This window comes from Pleurodeles waltl, chromosome 1_2, assembly GCF_031143425.1.
Source record: "Pleurodeles waltl isolate 20211129_DDA chromosome 1_2, aPleWal1.hap1.20221129, whole genome shotgun sequence".
NCBI classification, from domain to species: Eukaryota; Metazoa; Chordata; class Amphibia; order Caudata; family Salamandridae; genus Pleurodeles; species Pleurodeles waltl.
In genome coordinates, this window is record NC_090437.1 from 469,719,642 (window position 1) to 469,745,033 (window position 25,392).

General features: G+C 41.3%; 1 protein-coding gene across 1 annotated transcript in view; it reads left to right on the forward strand.

The window, feature by feature from the left end:
• The window catches only part of MUSK (muscle associated receptor tyrosine kinase), a 595,710-nt gene that overhangs the window by 153,479 nt on the left and 416,839 nt on the right, over positions 1 to 25,392 (forward strand). The window contains exon 3 of the mRNA XM_069240929.1: positions 1,643 to 1,794. Within this exon, the coding sequence (XP_069097030.1) occupies positions 1,643 to 1,794 (152 nt within the window). The remainder of the gene's footprint in view (positions 1 to 1,642; positions 1,795 to 25,392) is intronic.

Consider the following 25,392-nt stretch of genomic DNA (forward strand, 5'->3'; position numbering starts at 1 on the left):
TTTCCTTTTCTAGGTTTACGTCTGGTCTGTCCTGCAGGATCTTTTCCTTTAGAAGTTTAATCGCATCCCTCACTACTGATCCTTCCAGGATGGTCAGCAGCCTCAGAATATTGCACCTTGAGTGTTTAGCTAACTTTTCAAGAGGGTCCATTAACACTTTATTCTGATGCTTCAACCCCTCTATCTCTTGGGTATTAGAGTGCATGTCCAGACACATCTTCTCCATATTTTCTTCTGAGGTTGAGGTTCGTTCCACCAGGTCATCTATTTTTTTTTACCTAATACGGAGCATTTCTCCTGAACCTTTCAGATTAACCTCTGAGATCTGAAATCTTTTCATTACATCAGATCTGAGATTTAACAAAATGCCTTCCAAAGACTTGTGTGGGCTTTCCCTTTCGTTATGGAAGGCCTGCTGACTTGCTTCCACACCCTTCCCCGGCCCCACAGGAGTACTTAACTGTCTAAATTCATCAATAAGTAGCATAGAGGTACTGGAAATTGTAACAGGAGGATCCTCCTAATCTCCTGCTGCCATGAGCAGCTCAAACCGATTGGCTGTGGGTGTGGTTGTCAGCTCCCCCTTTTCAGTACTACTTTAAGGTTGGTCGTCCATCTCAGGCAGCGTCATAACTGCCTCTGCCATCAGTTGGTGAGCCCTGGACTGCTCTATCAATATGAAGAAAGAATTAAGTTATTTGGTTGGCTTTAAAGCAGCCTCACCAGTGTCTTTTTTTTCTCCAACCAAGCTGGGTTCTACCCTTATTGGGTTTACTATTAGTTTCTTTACCAGCCCCACTACAGTTGGCCCTGCGTCCAGATTTATTTAGTAATTTTTGCTGGTGGGCTCTTGGTTTTCCAATTCAGCCCTGATCGTAGTAAATATCTATTCCTAGCTCCTACCTGAGGATGGTTAGCCATTTTGCCTGCCAAGTTCAGGGTGCTGCCATCTGTATTCTGACCCAGCTTAACGTCCTTGCTACCCTTGTTTATGCCCCCTGCCTTTGCTGCAGCACCATTGGAACCAGTAAATAACTGGTGTAGGGTGTGCAGGTCTGCTGACATTTGCGGCAGCTTTCTCCTGCTTCCAAGCCTCGAGCCAGGAGCTCCAAAGTCTTCCTTCCGTGGTGGGTACTGTCTTGTGTTGACCTGGAAATGAATGAGGGTTGCCGCAGCATGACCACACTGAAGTGAAGCCAACTCCTCATAGCATGGGGAATCCTGACAACATCCAATGTCTGGCGTAATCGACCTCTCTGGAATAGCCAAAATACAGGAGTGTGGTTTACAAATTTCCACATAGAGTTCTGGCTGCAGATTTATTGTGGCCTCACAAGTGGACAATATCAACTCTTGCACCTACTCCACATGCAGTCATCCCCCAGGGTGGAACTCCCGCGACTGTTGTCAGACCGACGCCATGTTTCTCCACACCACCCGAGCATTAATGCTATGAATGCTGTGATCCTTTACAAAATTATGATGTTGTAGTAGAACCATTTTTATGTAGTGTTAATGGATGGATAAACATTTCAACCTTATCTTGTTGAAATCTGGATTGTTCTGTTTCAAGAAACATGCTTTTGTGCAAGGACTATTGGATATTTGACATTAAAATGTATTTTTACTGTTTATTCTGCAGGTTGTTTGACACCCGATACAGTATACGGGAAAATGGGCAACTCTTGACTATTCTAAGTGTGGAAGAAACTGACGATGGAGAGTACTGTTGCATGGCTAAGAATGGAATTGGAGATCCTTCAAAAAGCTGTGGGGCGTTGCAAGTAAAAATGAGTAAGGATTTATTCTTCAAACGTTAATTAAAATGATCTATATGCATGATTTTTGCTAATTTAGCTTGATCCAATGTCGTGATCTGCAAGTCAAATGTATAGTACCATTGCATTACACTCACTGAATACACACACTTGAGACTAAAATTTATTTCAAAAACACCACATACTGGCAGCAAAGGATAAAACTCTTCACCGTAAAATACCTGAATGCAATTTCCATAATATATATGGAACTCATGTTGAGTTTATTTACATTATTTAGAGTTCCTGGGGATTACCTGTGGTAATAGCCATGCTTCACAAAGAGCACAGGTGGACATGTAGGAATCGAGCAGCCCAAGCTGTATGCATGAGCAGTCCAGTGTTGAGGCTTGTCATGTCCCACTCTGTATGTGAAACTCTACCCAGCTTGAAGGTGCAGAAAAAAATGCCTTTTGGTCCCACTGAGTACATGAATGACTTTGAGCAGCAGCACCAAAATGGGTACCATGCATATATGAAGTTTAGAAACACTTGTAACTTGAGTCGGCTAGATAAAGCATCAGTGTATTGCATTGTCGCCAATGAGTGAGCCCATAGCTTATGGGAGGACGATGGTCACATGCATTGATGCAACCCTTAATTAGCAGTAAGCTGTCCTTAAGCTTAATGCACTAGTCCAAACAGGCATTTACGTGATGAGAATTATGGCCAGTCTGATCTTGCCATAGAGACCTTGTGCTTCTTCCTGTGACCCAGAGAAGTACATTTATCAAATATCAAGTTACAATAGGAGTCGAGATATGAGCACGTTTTTGCACTATACGCCAGCGAGCAAACTGATGCTTTACGGTACACTCAAATTTATCATTTGCCACAAACATGAACATGTGTCAGCAACACTTTCAGTGTTTCTTCAAGACACATTTTTCCATGGGCATGGAAGAAGATTGCTGTTGCTGGGTAAAGCATCATGACCTGAAGTATCTCAGCAATCATGTTCAGGAAAGTGTGCTTTACATTGCATAGTATACCCTTTTATTTCACTATGAGTGGGTTTTCTCCCTCGTGTGGAGAGATGTTTGCAATCTCTTTAGTTTTTGGTAAAGCTGGGCCAACGCTAAGGAGGGCAAATTGTGAGAGACACAGAAACTGATGCATTGGGTTGTGAGGAAATTAGTCAAGGATGTAAAACATTTGACAGAACTAACTAGTAATCCTGGCTGCTGCATTCTATCAACTTGGCAGCACAGCATGGAGGCTGTGTTGACATGCTTGTTCATGTATTAAGCAATAATTCTCTAAACTCTGCACCTGTGGTTGGATTTGAAACAAGCACACTATGTCCCCAGGAAGAAAATAACCGACATAGCTTCTTGTATTAAATGGATTTGTCCCAAATACAGACTGGTATCCTCCTGCATTGATGTTATTTAAAAGAGATACCTGTTGTGATAATGTTTCTCCTGTTCAAGGAAAACGTAGACTTTCAGCAGAAGTATTATTAGTAAGAGAACACTGGATACCCCTCACCAAAGAGACGCAAGTAAGCATAAAGGAATATCCTCCTTTACATGAACACCCCAAAGAAACAGAGTAAGATCTTTAGAAAAACTTTAGAAAAACTCCATCTGTGTAGAAACGCATCGAAAAACGAAGCACAGATGACCTCAAATATTTGCATATTTCCTTGCCAGCACTTGGGCCCACATTCACCAATGTGCTTTGCGTTTGATGTCCCATTCACTATGTGCCATTTTTTGTGGTATTATACTCCGTACCTTAAAGAGGCAGGGGTTGTAATGCCAGCACATTTTCATTCTAGTATCTGAGATTGGGGTCTTCATTCCAACATTTAGGGAGGGCCACAGCCAGTTCCAGGGTGCACCTGACAGCACAGCAAATAATTAGTGACTCTTGTGTGTACAAAGTGTTAGGCTGCTCACAATGCAATTGATGCAAAGTACTTTGACATGAACGGCTTCTTTATGAATGACTGTAATTAAGACTGCTAAAGTAGGGTTATGTGAAGTTTGAAATGGCGGCTATTATATGAAACACTTGAAAATGCTAGAATCAAGCTAGAAAATATGTAGTAAAGGGGTATTTTGATGGTGTGATAGTATGCCAGAGTCGGTTGCATTTGTTGCAGCAGAGTAGACTTGATTGTGTTGCAAAAAAGAGGGCCCAGTTCTTACAGAAAGTCATAAATCTGCACCTGTCGAGATATGGCATGTCCTGGGTTTACATTTATGACTTTCAGAAGAACAAAAGTCTCCAGATGTGTACTAGGAAACAAAGCAGTCACCGGTTTCCAGACCACCCCTGAACATGTCTTGGAATTCCGCTTTATCAAGAGTGTAGATGTATTTTATGATTCATTGTGCATGCATCTGCAGTGATTTAACTTGCTAGGATTCGGTTTCTTTTATTTCCACATGGAACATTCTTTTTCAGGTGGATATATTTTGAGATATCCTTTTCCGTACACCTCCACCAATTCTGAAGAAGTTTTGATCTCCTTACAATCCTGGAAATGGATTTACACCTACCCTTATCAAGGGTAAATTTCTGGAATTTTCCAGGATGGTTAGGGATCAGACAGGCTTGAACAAACTCACTGGGCATGCCAGCCCATCAATCTCTACTGCCAACTCCTGTGATTAGATGTACTTGTGACTAAATCCTTTTACGGGTACAAAATCAAGTTTTGTGAATTCAAATAAGGATTTGCTCTTGTTAAAATGCTATTAACATACATAAGCAAAACGTAAAACAGACAAATAGCTTTGTGAATCAGGCTCAAAGTGCATATTCTATGGAAACAGCGATTTATGCAAAATATCTGTTGTAGAGGCAGATGGCATGAATCTTGTTTTAGAAGAGTGGCCTAGATGTTGTGTACTCTCTATACCTCGGTGCTAATTTCGCAGGCTAGACTAGATATTGTGGCAGCTTTCCAGACTTAATAGTGTAGCAGAAGCCCTGGTCTGATGTTTTAGTGAGACTTTATGAAGTGTTGTGGGTGGGGACTTTGCTAAATTTTGCGGCGTCATGGTAGGCAATTTTCGGTTAGTTACTAGAACTACAAATAGTTGTAGCAGGTTAGGTTCAGCTTCTTTAAAACCCGACTATTGCTGCAACTTCCAGCTGAGTCAGATGTATTGGATTGATACAATGCACAATTTCAGCAGCATATTGATGTACATGCATTAGCTGCCCCACCTGTTGAAGAAGTAGGGAGTGGTAGATGTTATAACACTAAGAAAATGGGATGGTCAGATTCCAGAATACTCCATCAGGATCTTTATGAATTTCTAGAGATGTGATGTGAGTGTCCAATCTGCCTGTAACATTAAGTAGACCAAATGCGCCCTATAGGATAAGTATGCTGATTGGTTACTGGACTTCTCTGCACATGACGGTTCTGCAACATACAAGACTCATACCAGGGTAGCAAGTGATCGTTCTCATCTGGTTATCAAATATTAAGATCATATAGGTCCGTCAATCTAACAATAGACCTACATATGTAATTTGGATAGAGGCGATGCCAGAAGATTGGCATGATGTTGAATTGAGTAGTGGAGGCAAGACTGATTACATACAGGATAACGACTACAACTAGGAGCACGGAGGTGGTGAAAATATTTGCACGTCATATGGACTACAGCAAAGTCTGTTTGTCCCATTGCAAAGTCTGTTTATCCCATTACCAATGCAGAAAGAAAGACGCAAAGATATTGTTAATGCACCCCTTTATGACTAATTTACTCACTTTGGTACTCGTTTTAGGCCAATGAATCTTTTGACCCTGATTTAAGACACCTTAGGACGAGATAGCTAATCAATATGTCAATCAATACATCAATATGTCAATCAATACATCAATAATGTCATCAATATTTATTACAACAATGGATTTCACTTTAGTCAATGACATTTAGCAAACTCATGACACCACCATGACCTTTCAGTCATGAATAACCACACCAATTTAGTATGAATTCTATGATATTTATTCCCTATTGATTACAATTCTACTAATAAGTTTATTAGTCTCAAAACCAGAAAACACAATAGCATAGTCACAATATAGCAACTCTGATAAGATTTCATCAAAGCAAGAATCACAAACATCAAAACATAACAAGGCATGAACATAGGCTTTCCTTAGCAGAATATCACTAGCACGTTATTCAACGAATCATAGATTCAGTCATTTGTCTATTTGCATCAGTTTAGTGAACCCCTTAACTAACCTGGAATTAGCATTGGCATGTTGGGCTTCATGCAAAACAATTTAGTAACACCAATTTGGAAAACATCTAGCTATGGTCTCTGTCAAAAGAAAAGCAGTTGGTACCTAGAAAGGAAAAGCAAACAGACAATCACAATTTCATTATCATTTAGTAACCCTCCAAGTTTGGGTCAGCACTCCGGTTCGCTCTTCGTCATCAGGACATCAGTTGATTCGCCATCAGTCAGGAACTCAGCTCAGGTAAAAGAGCACTTCTCTCATAAGGAGGTAAAGTGTAAATGGGCAATCTAAGGACAAGGATGGTTCTAACTAAAATTATCAAGTCACTAGTCGGAGTGACAAAGTGTCTGGATCATAGCAATTCGCACCAGCATCTCCCCTAGTCTCTCTCTTATCCCTCCTGTTCTGATTTACTTCCTGGTGTCAAGGGTTTTTATCCCCCTTTTGTTGTACATTCCCCTAAAATTTAATTGGACAGGGGGTTGCATCCCACTATCTACCTCCAATTAACTTTACATTAGCTCATCAAATTTGTCACCCCATAACAGTTCTCATGTATTTTATTAGTCCTTATGATTGACGTCTTTAGAGGTAGAATGTCTGGTATGATTTCATCCTTTTGTAATTCTTTGCGCATCTTCGGTCAGTGGCTCCATTGTCTGTACCGGTTCAGGCGACCTTGTACCTAACATTAATCTACACTGTTTCATTCAGCTAAAATATTTCTACATGCAAGACGAACTTCATGAGAGCGGATCTACTATAGTTACATTCAGCTTCTAGTTTGAAGAAAAAAACAAGAGTTCATGTCCTTTACAAGTCAGCACACTGCACGTTTAGAAAAACAAATTTAATATGAGAGTCAGGCAGCTAGGCCACGACTCATGCTAAGTAAGGCCTAAAAGATTTATTAGCAAACTTTAGCAACTTAACCATTAATAATTAGTATAAAATCATCTTTTACTGTAATAATTCATCAACATTAGTTATTTTCATTAGTCCCCGTATACATTGGTGGCCACTCCCTGTGGGCACATTTCAAGTGCACGTTTTAGCAAAACATATTAATACAGTTTCTATGCGGCATTAATGTACATTAGTTCATAGACATTTCATGTTAATATTAATTATATAAGCTACGCTCTCTCAGTCCCTCCTCGGATGGCCTTTGTCATCACACAAACCTTTCCCTTTTCAACCTCTCACTTTCCTCATTACGCGCATCTCAACATCCTTACCTTTGTGTGAGCTTTCCCAAATTTCATTAAACATTTCCTCCCTTTCATTTTCTTCATTTATTTTGTTCCGTTTTGTCAAATTTCTCTTTATTCTTTCATTAACTTTGCATGATAACCATAAGCCCAATAAACAAATTAGAACAATCAATAGACCCCCCTAATATTTTTACCAGAACCCCATTCCAAATATTACTATACCAATTCCCTACTCTTGTAATTCCTTTCCCAACTTTCTCCCAAACTCCAGGTTCCTTCAAGTCCTTCAAATCTGCACTATCTCTTGTTAGGTTAGTAAGCATACCTCTAATCTTTTTGCTTTTATCAGGAATGAACGCACAACAATGGCGCTCATTAAGCCTCTTACAGACTCCGCCGCTCTTCGCTAAAAGAATGTCTAAAGCAAGCCGGTTTTGAAGAGTCAGAGCTCTTTCTGCAGCAAGTTCAGTATTCATCAGGAGTATAGCCCCTGTGAAGTTTGTCAGCATGTTATCCACAATAGTAGACAACTTTTGAATCTTTATGGAGTTTACTGAAGGAATTATGGCTCCAAATATGTCACCAACGACAGCAGCCGCTGTCTCTCTCTTTTGTCTAGTATGTTGTAATTCAGACATTTTAGGAATTTGTTTTAAGTCATCAATCTGGTAAATCTTTGGGAAAACTATCCCCAAATAACATGTCCCATACCATCCTTTAGGAAGACGGTAATAAGCATTAAGCCCACAAATATAGTAGATTCCAGGGATCGCTGGATTCTGTCCATTTAACATGAATGTCCATTTACTCTGAAACAAAAACACATGCCTGCATTTACTCGTTCCCACAAATAAAGTGTCATGCTCAGATTTTGGCCTATATATACAAAGCCTACCTACATGTAATGCATCTATAGCTAATTTGCCCTGTGTCTTTATTGCAGTGTAAGCATAATCATTTGCAATTGTGCGTTTTTCTAACCCCTTTTCTAGCCTTTCTTTCCATGCTTTGCGTCTATCATCAGTGTGATCTAAGAAGCTCTTTTCCACAGGCGTTAGTAAGCAGGTTAGATTATTGCGGTGCGCATAAGCTGTCCCAAATGTCAGTGTCGGCTCAAAGAAACCCCTAACTAATTTTATGCTATGCTCTTTGGCTAACTTGTTCAGAAACTCAATCACATGCTCAAAAGAAAACACTACATCTAGTTAGAATAAAAATATTGCACATGCTCTTGGTTATAGAATCTTGTTAATAGCAAACTTCAGCTTATCCCGTAAGTTAGCGGCAAGCTATGATAAGTAACCCCTTCTTGTACTGATAAAGGAATCTTTGTGCACACATAACAGTTTCTCGCATCCATTGTATCAACATACTCAAATTCAAATCAATCTTTATTTGGATTTTACTCCATAAAAGATAAAACAATCTCTGTAAAATAGTAAAATATACAGTAAGATACTTCGAGAAAACATTACTGATAGATAAATAAGTAGATAAAAACCCTTGCTACTACAAATTGAGGAATTATTCATTCTCATACTGAAGATTTTCTAAGTACGACAGCTTTTTCCTTAGTTCAATGGCATTCAGGATACATTTTATCACTGCATCACATTTCTCATTGGTATCCAGTTTACATAAGTAGTTAAAAGCTTCTCTACAATAAAATAATTTGTTAATAATAAATAAAGGTTTTAAAAATTGCTTCCTAGCATTGTGATAACATTTACAAAGTATAATAAAGTGTATTGTGGATTGTGCAAACTGTCCCACACAGGGGCACTTCGGTAGACTTTTACTCCAAATCCTCCCCTTTGGGAAAGCTACCAAAAAGTGCAGCGTTCTAAAGCTCATTCGAGTCAGATAAAATCTATCCTGAATGTTTGCTACTTTCAGCAAATAATTTGGCATTACCTCGTTATTTTAAGTCATATAAAGTGCTACTGTTGACTTCCTACATTCCCTATTTTCTCTATCACAGACCCTCCATGCCATAAGTTGATTTTTCAATTCTTTCTTGCTAAATTGAAGGATAATACCTGGATTGTCCAAATTTGGAACTAGATTTATACCTTTAAACAAATCTTTTAAATGCACAAACCATGGAATTCTATCCCAATATTCTAGTGTAAGGCAATCTTTAATAATCTTTTGGGTAAAATGCGTCCCTTCTTTAGACCAAATACCATGCCAGGCCAACAACGCATTGGTGTATTAGATCTTCCACATAAGGGCAACCCAACTCCTTGTGTACCATAAATGTGGAGGTAATATTTGGCACTGCAAGTAGTCTGCAAATTTTCTTATTCTCTAGCACTTGTAAATAATGGATCTCGGGCATCGAACCCCCAAAGGGCAGAACCATACGTAATGCTGTTAATTGATTTACTTTTGTAAATTTGCAGCATTTCCCTAAGGAGTTTATTGCCAATTTTTTTTTTTAAATCTAAAAACAGCCTCAGTTGTCCTAACATACTTCATCTTGATAATTTCTAGATGTTGTTTCCAATGACCCATATTAGAAAACTGTATACCCAGATATGTAAATCCATTCACCTCTTCACATTTATAACCTTTGATAAAAAAAAAGCTTTCTTCCTGACCTTTCCCTGTCCACAAGTCATTACAACAGTTTTGCTCATATTCAACAACATATCTCTTTCCTCCATAAATTCTACAAAGCCCTCGATTAACCGCTGCAGCCCATTTGCAGTTTGTGACAGCAGTACAGCATCATCTGCATATAAAAGGACTGGGATAGAGCATTCTCCTATTTTAGGGGTATCGATTTTCATATTTTATATAAATGGAGTAGATGCCCATTTAAAAAGGGAGAATAGAAGAGGTGCCAAAACACTCGCCATTTCTTCCATATCTCACCCGTGCTGTTAGATGATTATATAATTGTGTCAAGAAACTTGCTATATCTAAGGGTGCGCCCATATCTGTTAAAACTTTCCACAGCTTAGCATGGTTCACCAAATCAAAAGCACTGCTAAGATCGGCAAAACAAAGGAACATGTAACCCTTCCTTGCTATTGTATATTTGATTATTAAATTAAGGTTTATACATTGTTCCAGAGTACCAACCCCAGGCCTAAATCCCAATTGAGCCTCTGTGAGTATATGGTTTTTGGTTGCCCATAATTCTAATCTTTCTAGGAGTACTCTTCCCAGCAATTTGATAGAGGTATCTAAAAGTGAGATTGGCCGATAGCATTTGGGGTCACCTCTATCTCCCTTTTTGAAAATAGGGACAATTATGCTTTCAGTCCAAGATGTTGTCACACTCAAAAAGACTTGGGTCAAAATAGGGCACCATAGATCGATGTATGTCAAGTAGGCATCTACTGGCACCCCGTCAGGGCCTGGTGCCTTCCCTTTCAAGCATCTTCCAATAGCAGATTTAACTTCCCCTATACTAACTGGTTTAAAAAAAGGTGCCTTTATCTAAATTATCCCCCTATTTGATATGTGAGTAGTCAGATTATCTGGGTTAAAAATTAAGCCAAAATGTGAAAGCCATTCTGATGACGGAACATGTACTGTTATTTGGGGTACATCATTATTTTTTAGGAATGGTTGATTAATAGTACTTTATTTTGGAAAACAATCTTTTAATGTTGTTGCTTGCTCAAGATTAGCCCATGCCCTAGCTCTCAATTGTGCCTTCCTCGTCATTAGTGCATGTTTGTAATTAGAACGTTTAATAATTACCTCTTCCCTATTTCTTGGTCGAGCCTGCAGGGCTTGTTTTAATTCCTGGCTTGCTAATGAACAATTGTGATCAAACCACCCCACATTTTCACTCTTTTTGTTCCCCAATGTTCTCACTAGGCTTCCTGCAATGGCATTTCTAAGCTGGTTAAAGGATCCTAAGATCTCATTTGGGCTTTGGTTATGTTCTGTACATGTGAGAATTTCTTGATAGTGTTGTCACAACTTTTTTCATCACAGCTATTTCATTTACCCCAGTCCATTTAATTACAATACGATTTTCCCTTCTTATTCCTATATTCATTGCCAATCGTTCACCTATATTAAATGGTTTAGCCAATCTCATAGTTAATAACAAGGGATAATGATCACTATAGATGGTTGGCTCAATCTTCAGGGATTCGACCATATCCATATTACTCTTAGACATTAATATATGGTCAATTAATGAGAAATGTCCTCTTCCTATAAATGATGGAAGCTTCATTCCGTTAAACCCGTCTTGTTCCATCAGTTCTAAATCATATCTAAATAATATCTCATTCAGTGAAATTCCGTAATTGTTATGTAAAAAGTGCGATTGTGCGCTCTCCCCATCGTCGACAGATCCACATGTCTTTCCTATAGTATTCTGACATGTCCCAATATTGAAATCTCCAACCCATATTATTATATAGCTTGAAGTTATATCGTTTACAAAAGTTTGTAAATCTTCCTGAAGAGTCAATGCCACTACTCTATTGGTGCCATCAAATTTATTGTTGTAGTAGTTTATTAAAACAATCCCTAAAATTCCATCTATCCGAAGATATAAAAAGTGATAATAAGGGGAATCAAGGGAGGATTTCACCAATATATACGGTACCAATGTTGAGATCAGTATTACTAATCCTCCCTTTGCCCTACCACTAGGTGAGGCAGAAGCTGGGGTGGAAAATATGGCATATCCTTCAATAAAAAAGGATCCCGTGTGCCATGTCTCTTGTAGGCAGATTATATGTGATGAGCTTATTATGGTCTGCCATTCCTTCTCAACCATTTTCGTTTTTACTCCAGCTATATTCCACAACATGAGTATAATTAAGTCTCCTGCTAGGGGCCTCCCATCGGACTCAGCTTCACCATTACAACTTGAAGATTTTGGAATGGGGGCTACAATAGTAGGTTGTATTTTATCAGGTAGCAAGATCTCTTTTCTACTCATGTCCTCCTGCTGTCAGTCCAAATCCTCCATGTTACTCAGGGGAGCGAATCGATTGGTACACTCTGGTTTGTTATACCTCACCAAATTACTGGGTGTTTTCCCTGTGGCCCCCGTGTCTCTTGTGCCTGAGGTATTCATCATTCTGTAAAAATATCCTAAAGGAACAGCCATAATCTCTTTTCTCAGATTTTTACAAGTTCAATATCTTATATCCAAGTCCACTAGTAATTGACCCACAAAGTGAGGATTACGAAAATTAACCACAATGCAGTCTCCCTCTTCTTTCTCCAAATATCCCACCCAATCAACTCATCTTGCACATAAGATTTCACAAAATAGTATATCTGGTGTACATATATTCCCTGCCATCCAGTGTACTACTTTGTTACATAAACCTGCCTAGGTCTCAACGATGTTTGGTCCCAATTTGGGAACATTTTTAAGAATGATTGTATATGTTGTAGCATCTGGCGGTAATTGTAATACCTCTTTCACAGGTCTATTTCTAATCAAGGACTGGCATCTATGATTTCTATCCAATTGCTCCATATGATTAGTCATGGGTTCCTTAGGCAAGGGGAATTTCTTTCTGTATGGGGTGCCGATATTCTATACTTCTTTTGTTAGAATCTGCTTTCCCTGTCATTGCACTATTCCTTATATCTACATTTGATATAGTGTCACAACCATGGGACAAGTTTTTTGCTTTAGTCATTGAATTAACACTTACTTCTATCTTAGTTATAAGTTCTTTTATCTCCTTGAATTCTAGCAATACTTTTGACTCTATCTGGTCTAGCTTGCCATGCAGTTTCTTGAAAAGGGTTTCCATACGTTTTTGTAATGGGCCATAGTTGTCTGGTGATAGTGTTACTGCATGACCCCCATGCATTTCAGTTATTATTTTTCTACCCTTAGAAAACTGTGAAGATGGTAGCATAAATTTACAAATTAGTAGTCTGACTACTTCTTTTTTTCTTTGGTGGTGAAGGAATTTGGTCATCTGTACTGTTCAAGGAATCGATTTCTTCTATTATATCTGTAGGTAGTAAAGGGCTTAAGGAAAATCTATGATCCGTCCCAGTACATTTTTCCTTTGGGGATTTCAGTTCAGAGATTAAACCTACAGCCTCGGTGCTCACTTCAGTGATAGCCTCATGTAAGACATTTTTTTGTTGCCACTAAACGTGCTTCAGCATTAATAATTTCTTCATTAATTTTCCCCATTGCATCTGTGAGATAATTCGTGATCGTATTAGCACTTCTCTGTTTTTTTTTTTATTAATACCATTCCCTATTTGGTTTTGCTTTCTTTTCCCCATTATGTATATTATATATATGGGGTTTACTATGTTGAACACTCTTATCTAGTCGCAACAAAATATATGCAAATCACTAAACCGGATAACAACAAAATGATTCCACCTCCTCCAGACTCTGGCAGGCACGAAGCGGGAGCACGAAAGGAGTTATTAGAGGGCTCCTGCCCCTGTCCACAGAGCCGGCACCAACTACAATCGCAAAGCGGGAGTGCAAAGAAAGGAGTTTTTAGAGGGCTCCTGCCCCTGTCTATAGAGCCGGCACTAGCAGCAGCTCAAAGTCTTTAAATGTCTCCTCGTGGCCCTATAACACACTGGGTAATGTGGTCCATACGTGGGTCAGTCTGAGAAAGCACACGCCCCTACCATATGTAGGTGCCCAAAAGCCAGTAATTGCCAAAAAAATAAAGATGTCAGGGGGGTGGCCCAGCCCAGCCTCTGTCAGGCGCTGACGGGCCCGCCCATGGCCAGGGCTTTGCCTGGGTGCCGCGCGCGTCCCGCGAGGCGGGAGCGCGAGTTTGATTTAAAGGGCTCCTGCCCTTGATGATGCATCCGCCTCCTCCTCCCTCCGTAAAAACGCTTCCCGTAGGGCGGGAGCGCGAGTTTGATTTAAAGGGCTCCTGCCCTTGATGATGTAGCCGCTGCATCCTCCCTCCGTAAATGTGCTTCCCGCAGGGCTGGAGCGCAAGTTTGATTTAAAGGGCTCCTGCCCTTGATGATGCAGCCGCCGCTTCCTCCCTCCGTAAACGCGCTTCCCGCAGGACAGGAGCGCAAGTTTGATTTAAAGGGCTCCTGCCCTTGATGATGCAGCCGCCACCTCCGTAAACGCGCTTCCCGCAGGGCGGGAGCGCGAGTTTGATTTAAAGGGCTCCTGCCCTTGATGATGCAGCCGCCGCCTCCTCCCTCCGAAAACGCGCTTCCCCTTACCCTCCCCTTTCCAACATACTCATTCAGCAAGCGATAGAAGACATTAGTAGACAGTTCCCCTTTTGAATTAGTTCCTGCATGTAAGTATTTTGCATCCTGCTCAAACTTCTTCCACGGTGTTAGTGTAGCAGTCTCAGATTTTGAAGCATTGTTAGTCACTTTCTTGTCAATCCATGGTATTCCCACAATCACACCTATAACTATTATTGCACATACAATACCTAAAATGACACTCAACCAACCACACATCCTACCCTTTCTACTCTTAGTGTAACCCATGATCTGTAAAGAATCAGATAGCAGAATAATAGAATAATACAAAGCAAACAATCAACTTGAGAACGATATAAAAGCTCTTTTTTTTGTTTTTTTTCTTGTGCAAAAGTCTTTTTCTCTCTCTGCGAGTATTTACAGCATTTCACTCACTTCAGGACCCCTTTTGTCAAATCAGGTTATTCAGTTTGTCATAATCGGTTTTTCAAAGTCAATTCAGTTTTTCAGTGTCACATCCGGTAATTTATCAGTCTCTTTTCTCAGCTTTTCAGCTTTCAATTTCAATTTCAATTTAACACAGTCTCTTTCTAAAGTTGAGTTCAGGTGCCGTAGTATTGACCTGGTACCTCTCGATCAAAACAGAACGCCAAGAATTCTTGTTGCCATTCAGCTGATGTTGCGTACGCCCATTCAGGACCTGTGTACCTTCTGTTTGCGACCCTTTTTCTTTTCAGTCTGCGTTCACTCTGCAACTCTCCTTCACTGAGATCCTCTTTTCTGGTTGTATCAACTTCTTCCTTTATTGTGTCTCCAGGGACCACTTTCTCTATTGCAGCTTGTGGCTCCGGCCAGTTATCTCCTTTATGTGTTTTCTTCCTACTTGGCCTTTCAGAACGTTGAACGGCGCCCTCCGTTTGTACTATGGTGTTTTCTCTTGATGGACCTGCAAGTGGCTCGGGGGGAGTTGATGTACTTTGGTCTCCCTCTGCTCTTTCCCCCTCATCTTCTGGGTCTGTTACGGGCTCAACTTCAAACCTGTACCCGTCTACTTCTGGGAGAACCTCTTTGCCTCGGTTCTCCTGCTGCCTCCGCTGAGATAGGCTCACTGTCACCTCTCTCGAACTTGTTTACTGTTTGAGGGACTAAGCGGTCCTCAGTGGGTTCTCCTTCAGTCTCAGTTCCCCTTTGAATACTCTCCGGCCCTGAGACTTCCTTTTCTGAAGTTGTTTTGGACACTTCAAGTTCCTCATCAGTTGGACACGTCACCTTCTTTGTGTGACTGGCATGTATCCAATTTGGAACGCCTGCACATTTCACAGCAGTGGTTGTTGTCAGTATTACTTGATATGGCCCCTTTCAATGCTGATCCAAACACGACTTCCTCAGGCGTTTCTTGACAACCACCCAGTCACCATCCTTCAGGGTGTGATCTGGATCACTGATCGGTGGCAATGTGGTAGCCTCCACCTGGTGAGAAAGAGCGGACCACATCAGCCAGACCCTTGCAGTAGTCCAACACCATATCATCTGTGATATTCACAAGAGCATTTTCAGGCACTGCGGGTAATCTCATAGCTTGACCCATCAGTATCTAATGGGGAGACAGTCCTGTTTTCTTGTCAGGTGTATTTCTCATTGACATCAGCACTAAGGGCAATGCATTTGGCCACTTCAAATTGGTAGCTGCGCACATTTTTGCCATTCTCGACTTCAGGGTACCATTCATCTGTTCCACTAGTCCTGATGCTTCAGGACGATAGCTAGAATGCAGCTTCTGCTCAATGTCCAATGCAGCACACAAGAGCTTAATCACCTCATTGTCGAAGTGTCTGCCCCTATCTGATTCTAAAGATATCGGGAATCCAAAACGTGGTATTAACTCCCTAAGCAACAGCTTTGCTACTGTGAGGCTGTCATTTCTACGTGTAGGGTATGCTTCAATTCAATGACTGAAAACACACACAATCACCAACACATACCTCAAGCCTCCACATACAGACATCTCAATAAAATCCATTTGCATCTTGCTAAACGGACCTCCAGCTCTCTCTATGTGGCTCAAAGTCACCACGGTCCCTTTCCCTGCATTCATCTGTTGACAGATGATGCACCTGTGACAGATAACCTCTGCGGCTTGTCTGAATTTCGGATTGAACCAATCGATTTTAAACAACCTGATCATTGCGTCTCTCCCAAGCTGTGCTTGACCATGGTAAAACCTTGCAAACTGTGACAAAAGACTGTTTGGCAGAACCATTTTCCCCTCCTCTGAGACCCACAATTCGTCAGACCTCTGTATACGTTGCATTCTCTGCCAGGAACGTTTTTCCCCTCTGCTAGCATGACCCTGCAGTGATCTTAACTCATCTAATGTATCAACCACTCTTAATGCAAAGTTTAGACAGGTTTCATTTTCAGTTTCCGGTAACAATTCCCACTGATCCTTGAACGATATACAGTTCAATGCACAAACCCTTGTGACTTGATCTGCATAGCCGTTTCCCATTGACACAAAGTCTTGTGACTTAACATGAGCATTGCATTTTACCACGGCAATTTCAAGAGGTAACTGAATCGCATGCAACGAATCCTTAATCTTTTGCCATTTTTCACTGGTGAACCAGAAGAGGTCATGAAACCCCTTTGTGACCACAATTGGCCAAAATCATGCACAATTCCGAATCCTTATCTGCTGTCAGTATAGATAGTGGCTTTCAGGTTTTCAGCTGCATGGCATGCTTTAGTAAGGGCAATTAATTCAGCCACTTGTGCAGAGTACACTCTTTCGAGCCAGGAGGCTTCTAAAATACCGGTGATTGTACACATGGCATACCCAGCTCTCAGTAATCCTAATGAATCTCTCAAGCATGAACCATCAACAAACATAATGAAGTCATTTTCTTCGAATTGGGTGCCTTTGATGTCAGGTCTTGGTTTGGTACATAGTTCTGTTACCCCAAGACAATCATGTTCTACTTCCTCAGCATTATTCATCTCAGCATTTCAATAGGAAGTAAAGTTGCCGGGTTCAATACAGTACATCTCTTGAGAGAAACGTTTGGCGACCCCAGAATGATTGTTTCATATTTAGTTAACCTAGCATTTGTCATCTGCTGAGTCTTGGTTCGTGTTAACAGAATTTCTACTGAATGTGGAACCATTACTGTTAAGGAATGTCCCATCACTATGCCTTCACACTCTGCACGCAGTTGCAGCAGTTGGTCAGAGCCTCACAAACAACCCGGTAAGGCTGCTGCGACTGGGTCCAAAGTAGCTGAAAAATATGCCACTGGGTGGTTTGCACCTCCATGGACCTGTGTTAAGACAGACAAAGAACAAGCATCACGTTCATGACAAAACAATAGGAAAGGCTTTGTGTAGTCAGGCATACCTAAAGCTGGTGCCCTGCACATGCATTCTCTCAACTCCATGAATGCCTCCATCTCTTTCTCGGACAAGATTATGGTACCCGGGTCCTCCTGAACTTCCTTGCCTGTCAGTTTCACTAATGGTTTAGAGATAATCGAGAAGTTGGGAATCTACTGACAACAGTAGCCCACCATTCCCAAAAACATTCTGACATCTTTCTTGGTTGTCGGGGGATTCATCTGCAATATGGCTGTCACCCTTCTTTTGATATTCTCCTGGAGCCCTTGTCAATCAAGTGACCTAAGTACTTTACCTCTTTCTGACAGTACTGCAGCTTCTTTGGGGACACTTTATGTCTGTTCTTTCCCAAATGGTTCAGTAAGGCAATTGTGTCATACCTACAGTCGTCTTTTGTTCTGGACGCAATCAACAAGTCATCAATGTACTGTACCAAAGTCGAACTGAAAGGCAGTTCTAACGACTCCAAGTCCTTCTTCAATATCTGATTGAAGATTGAAGGTGACTCAGAAAACCCTTGAGGAATTCTGCACCAACTGTACACCTTGTCCAGGAATTTGAAACTGAAAAGAAATTGACTCTCCTCATGAAGAGGCACTGAAAAGAATGCTTGAGACAGGTCCACAACTGTGAACCACTCTGCATCACACGGAACCTGAAACATGATTACTGCTGGATTTGGCACTACGGGGCAGCATTTTACCACAATCTCATTTATTTTCCTCAAGTCTTGCACAATTCGAACCTTCCCACAGGGCTTTTTGAGACCCATTATTGGTGAATTACACAGGCTGCTCAATACCTCCTTCAGAACCCCTTGCTTAACAAAGTCCACGATTATCTGTGATACCTGAATGAGGACATCTTGTGCCATGTGGTACTGCGGTATTTGGGGAAACACTGCATTCGGCTTTACCTGTACTTTAACCGGTTCTTCTCCTTTTATCAGGCCCACTTCTTTTCCTGTCAGGTCCCACACTTTCTCTGTCACTGTTCCTTCCAACTCAGCTGGTAAGTCAGTCACTGTAAGCACTGGGAATAGAGTTATCAAAGGGTATTCCTCATTTGCAGTCTCCGTTTCTAACTCTAGAAACTGACTATCGTCCCCTTCATCATCACTGTTTGTCTGCACCTCAATCCCTTCATTGGAACAAGTAATCGAACACCTCGTTTTGCACAATAAGTCTCTTCCCAGTAGGGATACTGGACTAGAATCACAGACTACAAACTTATGTAATCCCTGGAAGTTTCCAATCTCAACTTGAACCGGATCTGTAATTGGGTTTGTCAAATACTGATTCGCTACTCCTACCACCCTTATGGTACGTCCTGAAAGTGGTAGTTTCGGAACCTCTGCACTTCTGACTGTAGAGCGTGTAGCTCCTGTGTCAACCAGGAATGAAACCTTGTGACCCATCACCTTTCCCTCTACATAGGGACCCCTCTGGTCTACTTCTAGGGACGCTGCAAGCCTGCATTCCTCATTGTCTGAACAATCATCCTACCATTCATCATTTATTCCATCCTCACCACGCAATGGGAACTGTTGCACTGTGTTATTTTGACTCATCATTTGGCCTGTGACCTGTTGAGGAAGCATCACCTGTTGCTGTCCCATTGGAGCCAATGGCATTTGCATTTGCTGTCTAGGTACCATGGGAACCTGCTGTTGTACTTGCTGCATTTGTGCTGGTTGGACACGCCCTGCATCTGAACCATGTTATTCTGGAAGTTTTGATTTTGGCTGCTCATCTTTGGACCCCTCACATTTTGAAATGTACTGACATCACTGCTTTGTTGAACAACACCATCCTGCACCACCATGGGGCATTCTCGCTTCCAATGCCCCATGCCCCCGCACATGTGACATGGTGACACCTTTTTCATCCCCTGCACATCATTTTGAACCACAACAGTATTCAGGTCTGGACCACGGTTCTCAAAACCTCAACCTCGGCCTCTCGGCTGTGCCTGAAACATGCCATTCCCTTGCGGTTGCTGTTGTATCATCTGCTGGATTCCATTTCCCTGCATCCCTGCCTGTGCTGCCTTAATCTGCATCACCATCACTTTCTCCTCCATATTTCTCTGCTTCAACTCAATCTCGTCACTGCAGTATTTTGCATACTGCAACACCTCATCAATCGGCTTTGCTTGCCAACCGATCAAATGATTCTTAATCATCTGGCTAATCTCTGGTCTCAGCCCTTCAACAAATCTGAACACAAGATGATTCATGTCTTTCGGTTCTATGGTCTCAGTGCCACTGTAGTGTTTGAATGCTTTCAACAATCTCTCATAGTAAGCATGAATCGACTCTTTAGCCTCCTGTGAGGTCCGATCGATTTTCTGATAAATCTGTCACTTTCGGCGACACTTTCTGCTTCAAAAACTCAATCACTTTATGATAGTACTTCATCACCTCCTCAGATGGTGCTCCAGTCACCTTATCCCTTGCCGGTTTCAGTGTCGGCCAATCCACACCTCTCTTGCACTCAAGCCATAAGTCGGGTGGCACGATAATCTCAAACAGGGTATTCAAGTCCTCCCAGAGACATTTCACAAGCTTCACAAATCTGTCTGTCTGCTGATACCACTCTATCGCCTTCTCCCTCAACCTGGGATAATCATTTGTGAAGGACAAAATATCACCCCTAGACCACGGTACATGGACTGGCACCCCTCCGGCTGTCTCTCTCATTGGTAATATTTTTACTGTCCCCGTGTGCGGTGCGGCTTTAGCCTGCTTTGGTTCCGGACTATCACCCTTTTCTTCATCTCTTTTCTTTGCCCATTTGCCTTCCCATTTCTCTAAGGCTCCCCAGATTTGCGCACTTTGCAGTATTTCTTTAAGATGCGCTTTCATTCCAGTAGACCTCATGTGGTCAAAATATTTAGAGTCGAAGTCTAATCTGTAGCTTCTTTTCAAATGTTTAGTATTTTCAATGTCTGTCATATTTGTAAGCCAGGTTTGCCAACCTCTGGTGCACTTTGCCCACTTCTTTAGTGATTTTGGGGCACAGATACCTCAATTCTGCTTCTGTGTATGACTCTAATCTGTTCACCCCCATTGTTCCTTCCACTAGTTCAGCAGCTTCCATACCCAGTCTTACAAAGTTTAAGTATTCATCCTTCTCTGACCTCTCTGTATTAGTTTGTGAAGCATTGGTCTTTTCTAACCACTCATTTAACTGTTGCACGGAAAAGCCTTGCAACAAAATGTTTCCTGACTGTATCAATGGTGACTGTGTAGTATCTGTGCTCAGTGTCTGTGGGGCTAGGACACTTAGCCCTGCTTGTCTCATTGCTTCTAAAGGAGCCCCAATCGGACTAATGTCTAACAGAGATCTGAGTCCTTCTACTGCCTGTTCTCTTGGTGTCATTGGTTGGGGAGTTCCAGTGAACCCTCCTCTTATTATCTCTTGGGTCCTCACTCCCTGATTGCATGTGCCAGGCTTACCTTGCGCATACAGCGGTACTGGTGGACCAACAGTAATTGGTAATGATATGGCAGCTGGTGTCTGACCTGGTCCCAAACCCAGTGGAGCACTAACTCCCAAAGCTTGACTCATCGTGGATGCTGCAGGTACTGACTGCGGTCCTGCCACTGGATTGTAACCCGGAATGATCAATTGCGGAGTTGGCTCAATCTGCACTAGCTTTGATCTTGTGTATATCGGTTCGGGCGGCACCATCAGACTTGTACTTGTCTCTAATACTGGGATGTCTGGATAGAGCCCCTGTATCGGCGGAGGTTGCAACTGTATCTGCGCGTCTGGTGCAGTGGGTACACTGACACCATTTTGTATCAAAACTGTTTTACTTGTCTGCACTGTATTTGTAATTCCCTTACTATGTGCCGGGTTCTCACGACCCACACTAGTGCTCGGAGCAGTGTCACTTATAGTATATGGTGGCGGGCGGTCATGTAACAACTGATTAAGAAACTCATCGTCAGAATCATCCTCATCTACCCAAGATCACTGAGTCTCCTTTGGCTTGCTAGAGCCCTTGTCCGTCTTACAGGTGGCTTTTTTTCCCTGTGTCTCATCTTCCTGAGTTATTGTCGGAAACAGTTTAAGCCTGTCAACTATTACCCTTCTCCACATTCTGCTCTCATTGTCCCATCTAGCCTCAGCTAAAGTCTTTTCTGCCCTTTTCATTCTCCTTTCAAGTCTTTGTCATATGGCCATTAAATCCCAGACTGCTAATGCCTCATACTGAGCTGGTCTCGGAGGCGGCTTTTGAACACTGAACATCCACCTCAAGTTCTCTAAGATTCTTGTATTGAACGTAACATGCTCTGGAAACGCTAAACATCCCTCTTTCTCTGTTAATTTGCGCCACTGTTTCATCCAAAGACATGGCGCGACTCCCTTTTCCTCCATTACAATATAAGCTGGAGTACCCTCAGGTGGTGTAGGCTCCCCTTCACTCGCCCTAATATATACGTTTCCCTTCAAAGCACTCTTTAGCGCCTTGAAAAACTTCATTTTTTTGCGTCTATTATTTTATTTTGAACCTGATCAGAAAGTGACTTTAATTCCCAGAACACTCTTCACCCACCTTTCTCAACCTATTGCCTCTCACGGACGGCTGCCAATCCGTGCGTGACCCCTCTCGGCAACTGACCTATCCCAGCGTGACACTACTGACGTCACACTTACACACACTGCAGCTGACAAAGTCTTGCGGCTTGTCCTCCTCACTCTGGATTCACACCTAACTAATGCAATATATTGCGAGCACCTTTAACAACAAGAATAACTCAAATTTGCCTGTTTACTACAGGAAGGGTAACACAATCGCTTCAGAACTTTACAGAGATTTCACTTGAAGCCTCGGCCGCTACTCTCTCCTTCTCAGCTCCGGCATGTGCAAGCAGAATTCGACCTGCAAATTCTACTCTTGACTTGTCAATGGTTTGTTCTAGTGCACTTTAGAACTTGCCAAATCTCCATCGAAGGTTTCACTCACACACTTTGACTCAAACTTGACTTGTCAACAACGCCCGATTGACCTAATAAACTGCACAAATTACAACATGAACCCAAGTGTCTCCTATACTTGTCAATATACTCCGGAGTCTTAGACCACGACGGGTCCGTACATCACCAACCAACCACGTGGATAATTATTTAGCACAAAGCGCCACACTCACATGAAGTACGCCGACTTCCCTACTCTCATACTGTGGAGTACGCCCACTCCTACTAAAACAACATTACCTGGTCTAAACCCACAAACTTCACAAAACACCTGCAATATGCATTAGCTGAGCAAGCGCAAATTCTATACCACACATGCTAAAAAAAAACGCCGAGAACATTCCCAACTCACTTAGGCAGGCTCCGAGATTCCGGGAAAGTCATGGGGAATTTAGAAACACATCAGACCTCCAATTTGCATTTTCTAGAAAAACAAAATCAAACAATGATTCTCTCTCACTAGGGCCCAAAAGGGCCAAACCATCGCACTGCTACCAGATCTGTTAACGTGCCCCTTTATAACTAATTTACTCACTTTCTGACTCATTTTAGGCCAATGAATCATTTGACCCTGATTGAAGACACCTTAGGACGAGATAGCTAATCAATATGTCAATCAATAAATCAATAATGTCATCAATATTTATTACAACAATGCATTTCACTTTAGTCAAGGACGTTTAGCAAACTCATGACACCACCATGACCTTTCACTCATGAATAACCACACCAATTTAGTATGAATTCTGTGATATTTATTCCCTATTGATTACAATTCTACTAATAGGTTTATTAGTCTCAAAACCAGATAACACAATAGGATAGTCACAATATGGCAACTCTGATAAGTTTCATCAAAGCAAGAATCACAAACATCAAAACATAACAAGGCGTGAACATAGGCTATCCTTAGCAGAATATAACTAGCACGTTATTCAGCGAAGCATAGATTCAGTCATTTGTCTATTTGCGTCAGTTTAGTGAACCCCTTAACTGACCTCGAATTAGCATTGGCATGTTGGGCTTCATGCAAAACAATTTAGTAACACCAATTTGGAAAACATCTAGCTATGGTCTCTGTCAAAAGAAAAGCAGTTGGTACCTAGAAAGGAAAAGCAAACAGACAATCACAATTTCATTATCATATAGTTACCCTCCAAGTTTGGGTCAGCACTCAGGTTCGGTCTTCGTCTTCAGGACATCAGTTGATTCGCCATCAGTCAGGAACTCAGCTCAGGTATAAGGGCACTTCCCTCATAAGGAGGTAAAGTGTAAATGGGCAATCTAAGGACAAGGATGGTTCTAACTAATCAAGTCACTAGTCAAAGTGACAAAGTGTCTGGATCATAGCAATTCGCATCACATCTCCCCTAGTCTCTCTCCTATCCCTCCTGTTCTGATTTACTTCCTGGTGTCAAGGGTTTTCATCACCTTTTTGTTGTACATTCCCCTAAAATTTGATTGGACAAGGGGTTGCACCCCACTATCTCCCTCCAATTAACTTTACATTAGCTCATCGAATTTGTCACCCCATAACAGTTCTCATGTATTTTATTGGTCCTTATGATTGACATCTTTAGAGGTAGAATGTCCGGTATGATTTCATCCTTTTGTAATTCTTTGCGCATCTTCGGTCAGTGGCTCCATTTTCTGTATTGGTTCAGGCGACCTTGTACCTAACATTAATCTACACTATTGCATTCAGCTAAAATATTTCTACAAGCAAGACAAACTTCATGAGAACGGATCTACTATAGTTACATTCAGCTTCTAGTTTGAAGAAAAAAACAAGAGTTCATGTCCTTTAGCAAGTCAGCACACTGCACGTTTAGAAAAACACATTTAATATGAGAGTCAGGCAGCTAGGCCTCGACTCAAGCTAACTAAGGCCTAAAAGATTTATTAGCAAACTTTAGCAACTTAACCATTAATAATTAGTATAAAATCATCTTTTACTGTAATAATTGATCAACATTAGTCATTTTCATTAGTCCCCATATACATTGGTGGCCACTCCCCGTGGGCACATTTAAAGTGCACGTTTTAGCAAAACATATTAATACAGTTTCTATGCGGCATTATTGTACATTAGTTCATAGACTTTTCATGTTAATATTAATTATAGAAGCTACGCTCTCTCAATATCTTTCTGAAAATTTTACAAACGTGCCAAAGTAACCTGACCCATCTCTTGGATATTTCCTGTCTGTTTTTTTTAAATTTTTTATAAGTAGAACTACTTCTCTTGGTATTCTGACCTTCTCCCTTAAATGTTAAACATTTTCCATATGCAAAAGTGCACAATGTTCCTATGAGATCCGGTCTCCAGGGAAATTTTGGCAAGTGCCTTTCCTGAGCAGGTGTTAAAAAGGCGTGAAGTCCTGTAGAACGTTATTTTTTGATTTGCTCCAATGAAACTTGGACAAGCCCTCTGACCTCTTCGACTAGAAAGAGCAAAGTCGCTGCTTCTAGAAGTTAAAATGTCAGAGGTTTGTCTTTCTTGACAGCTTTTTACCTTTTATAAACATGTACAACAGCATATGTCTGTGTTTAAAACACTTTATGCACTCAGCCAGTGCTCATTTTGTAAAAAAAAAATATATATA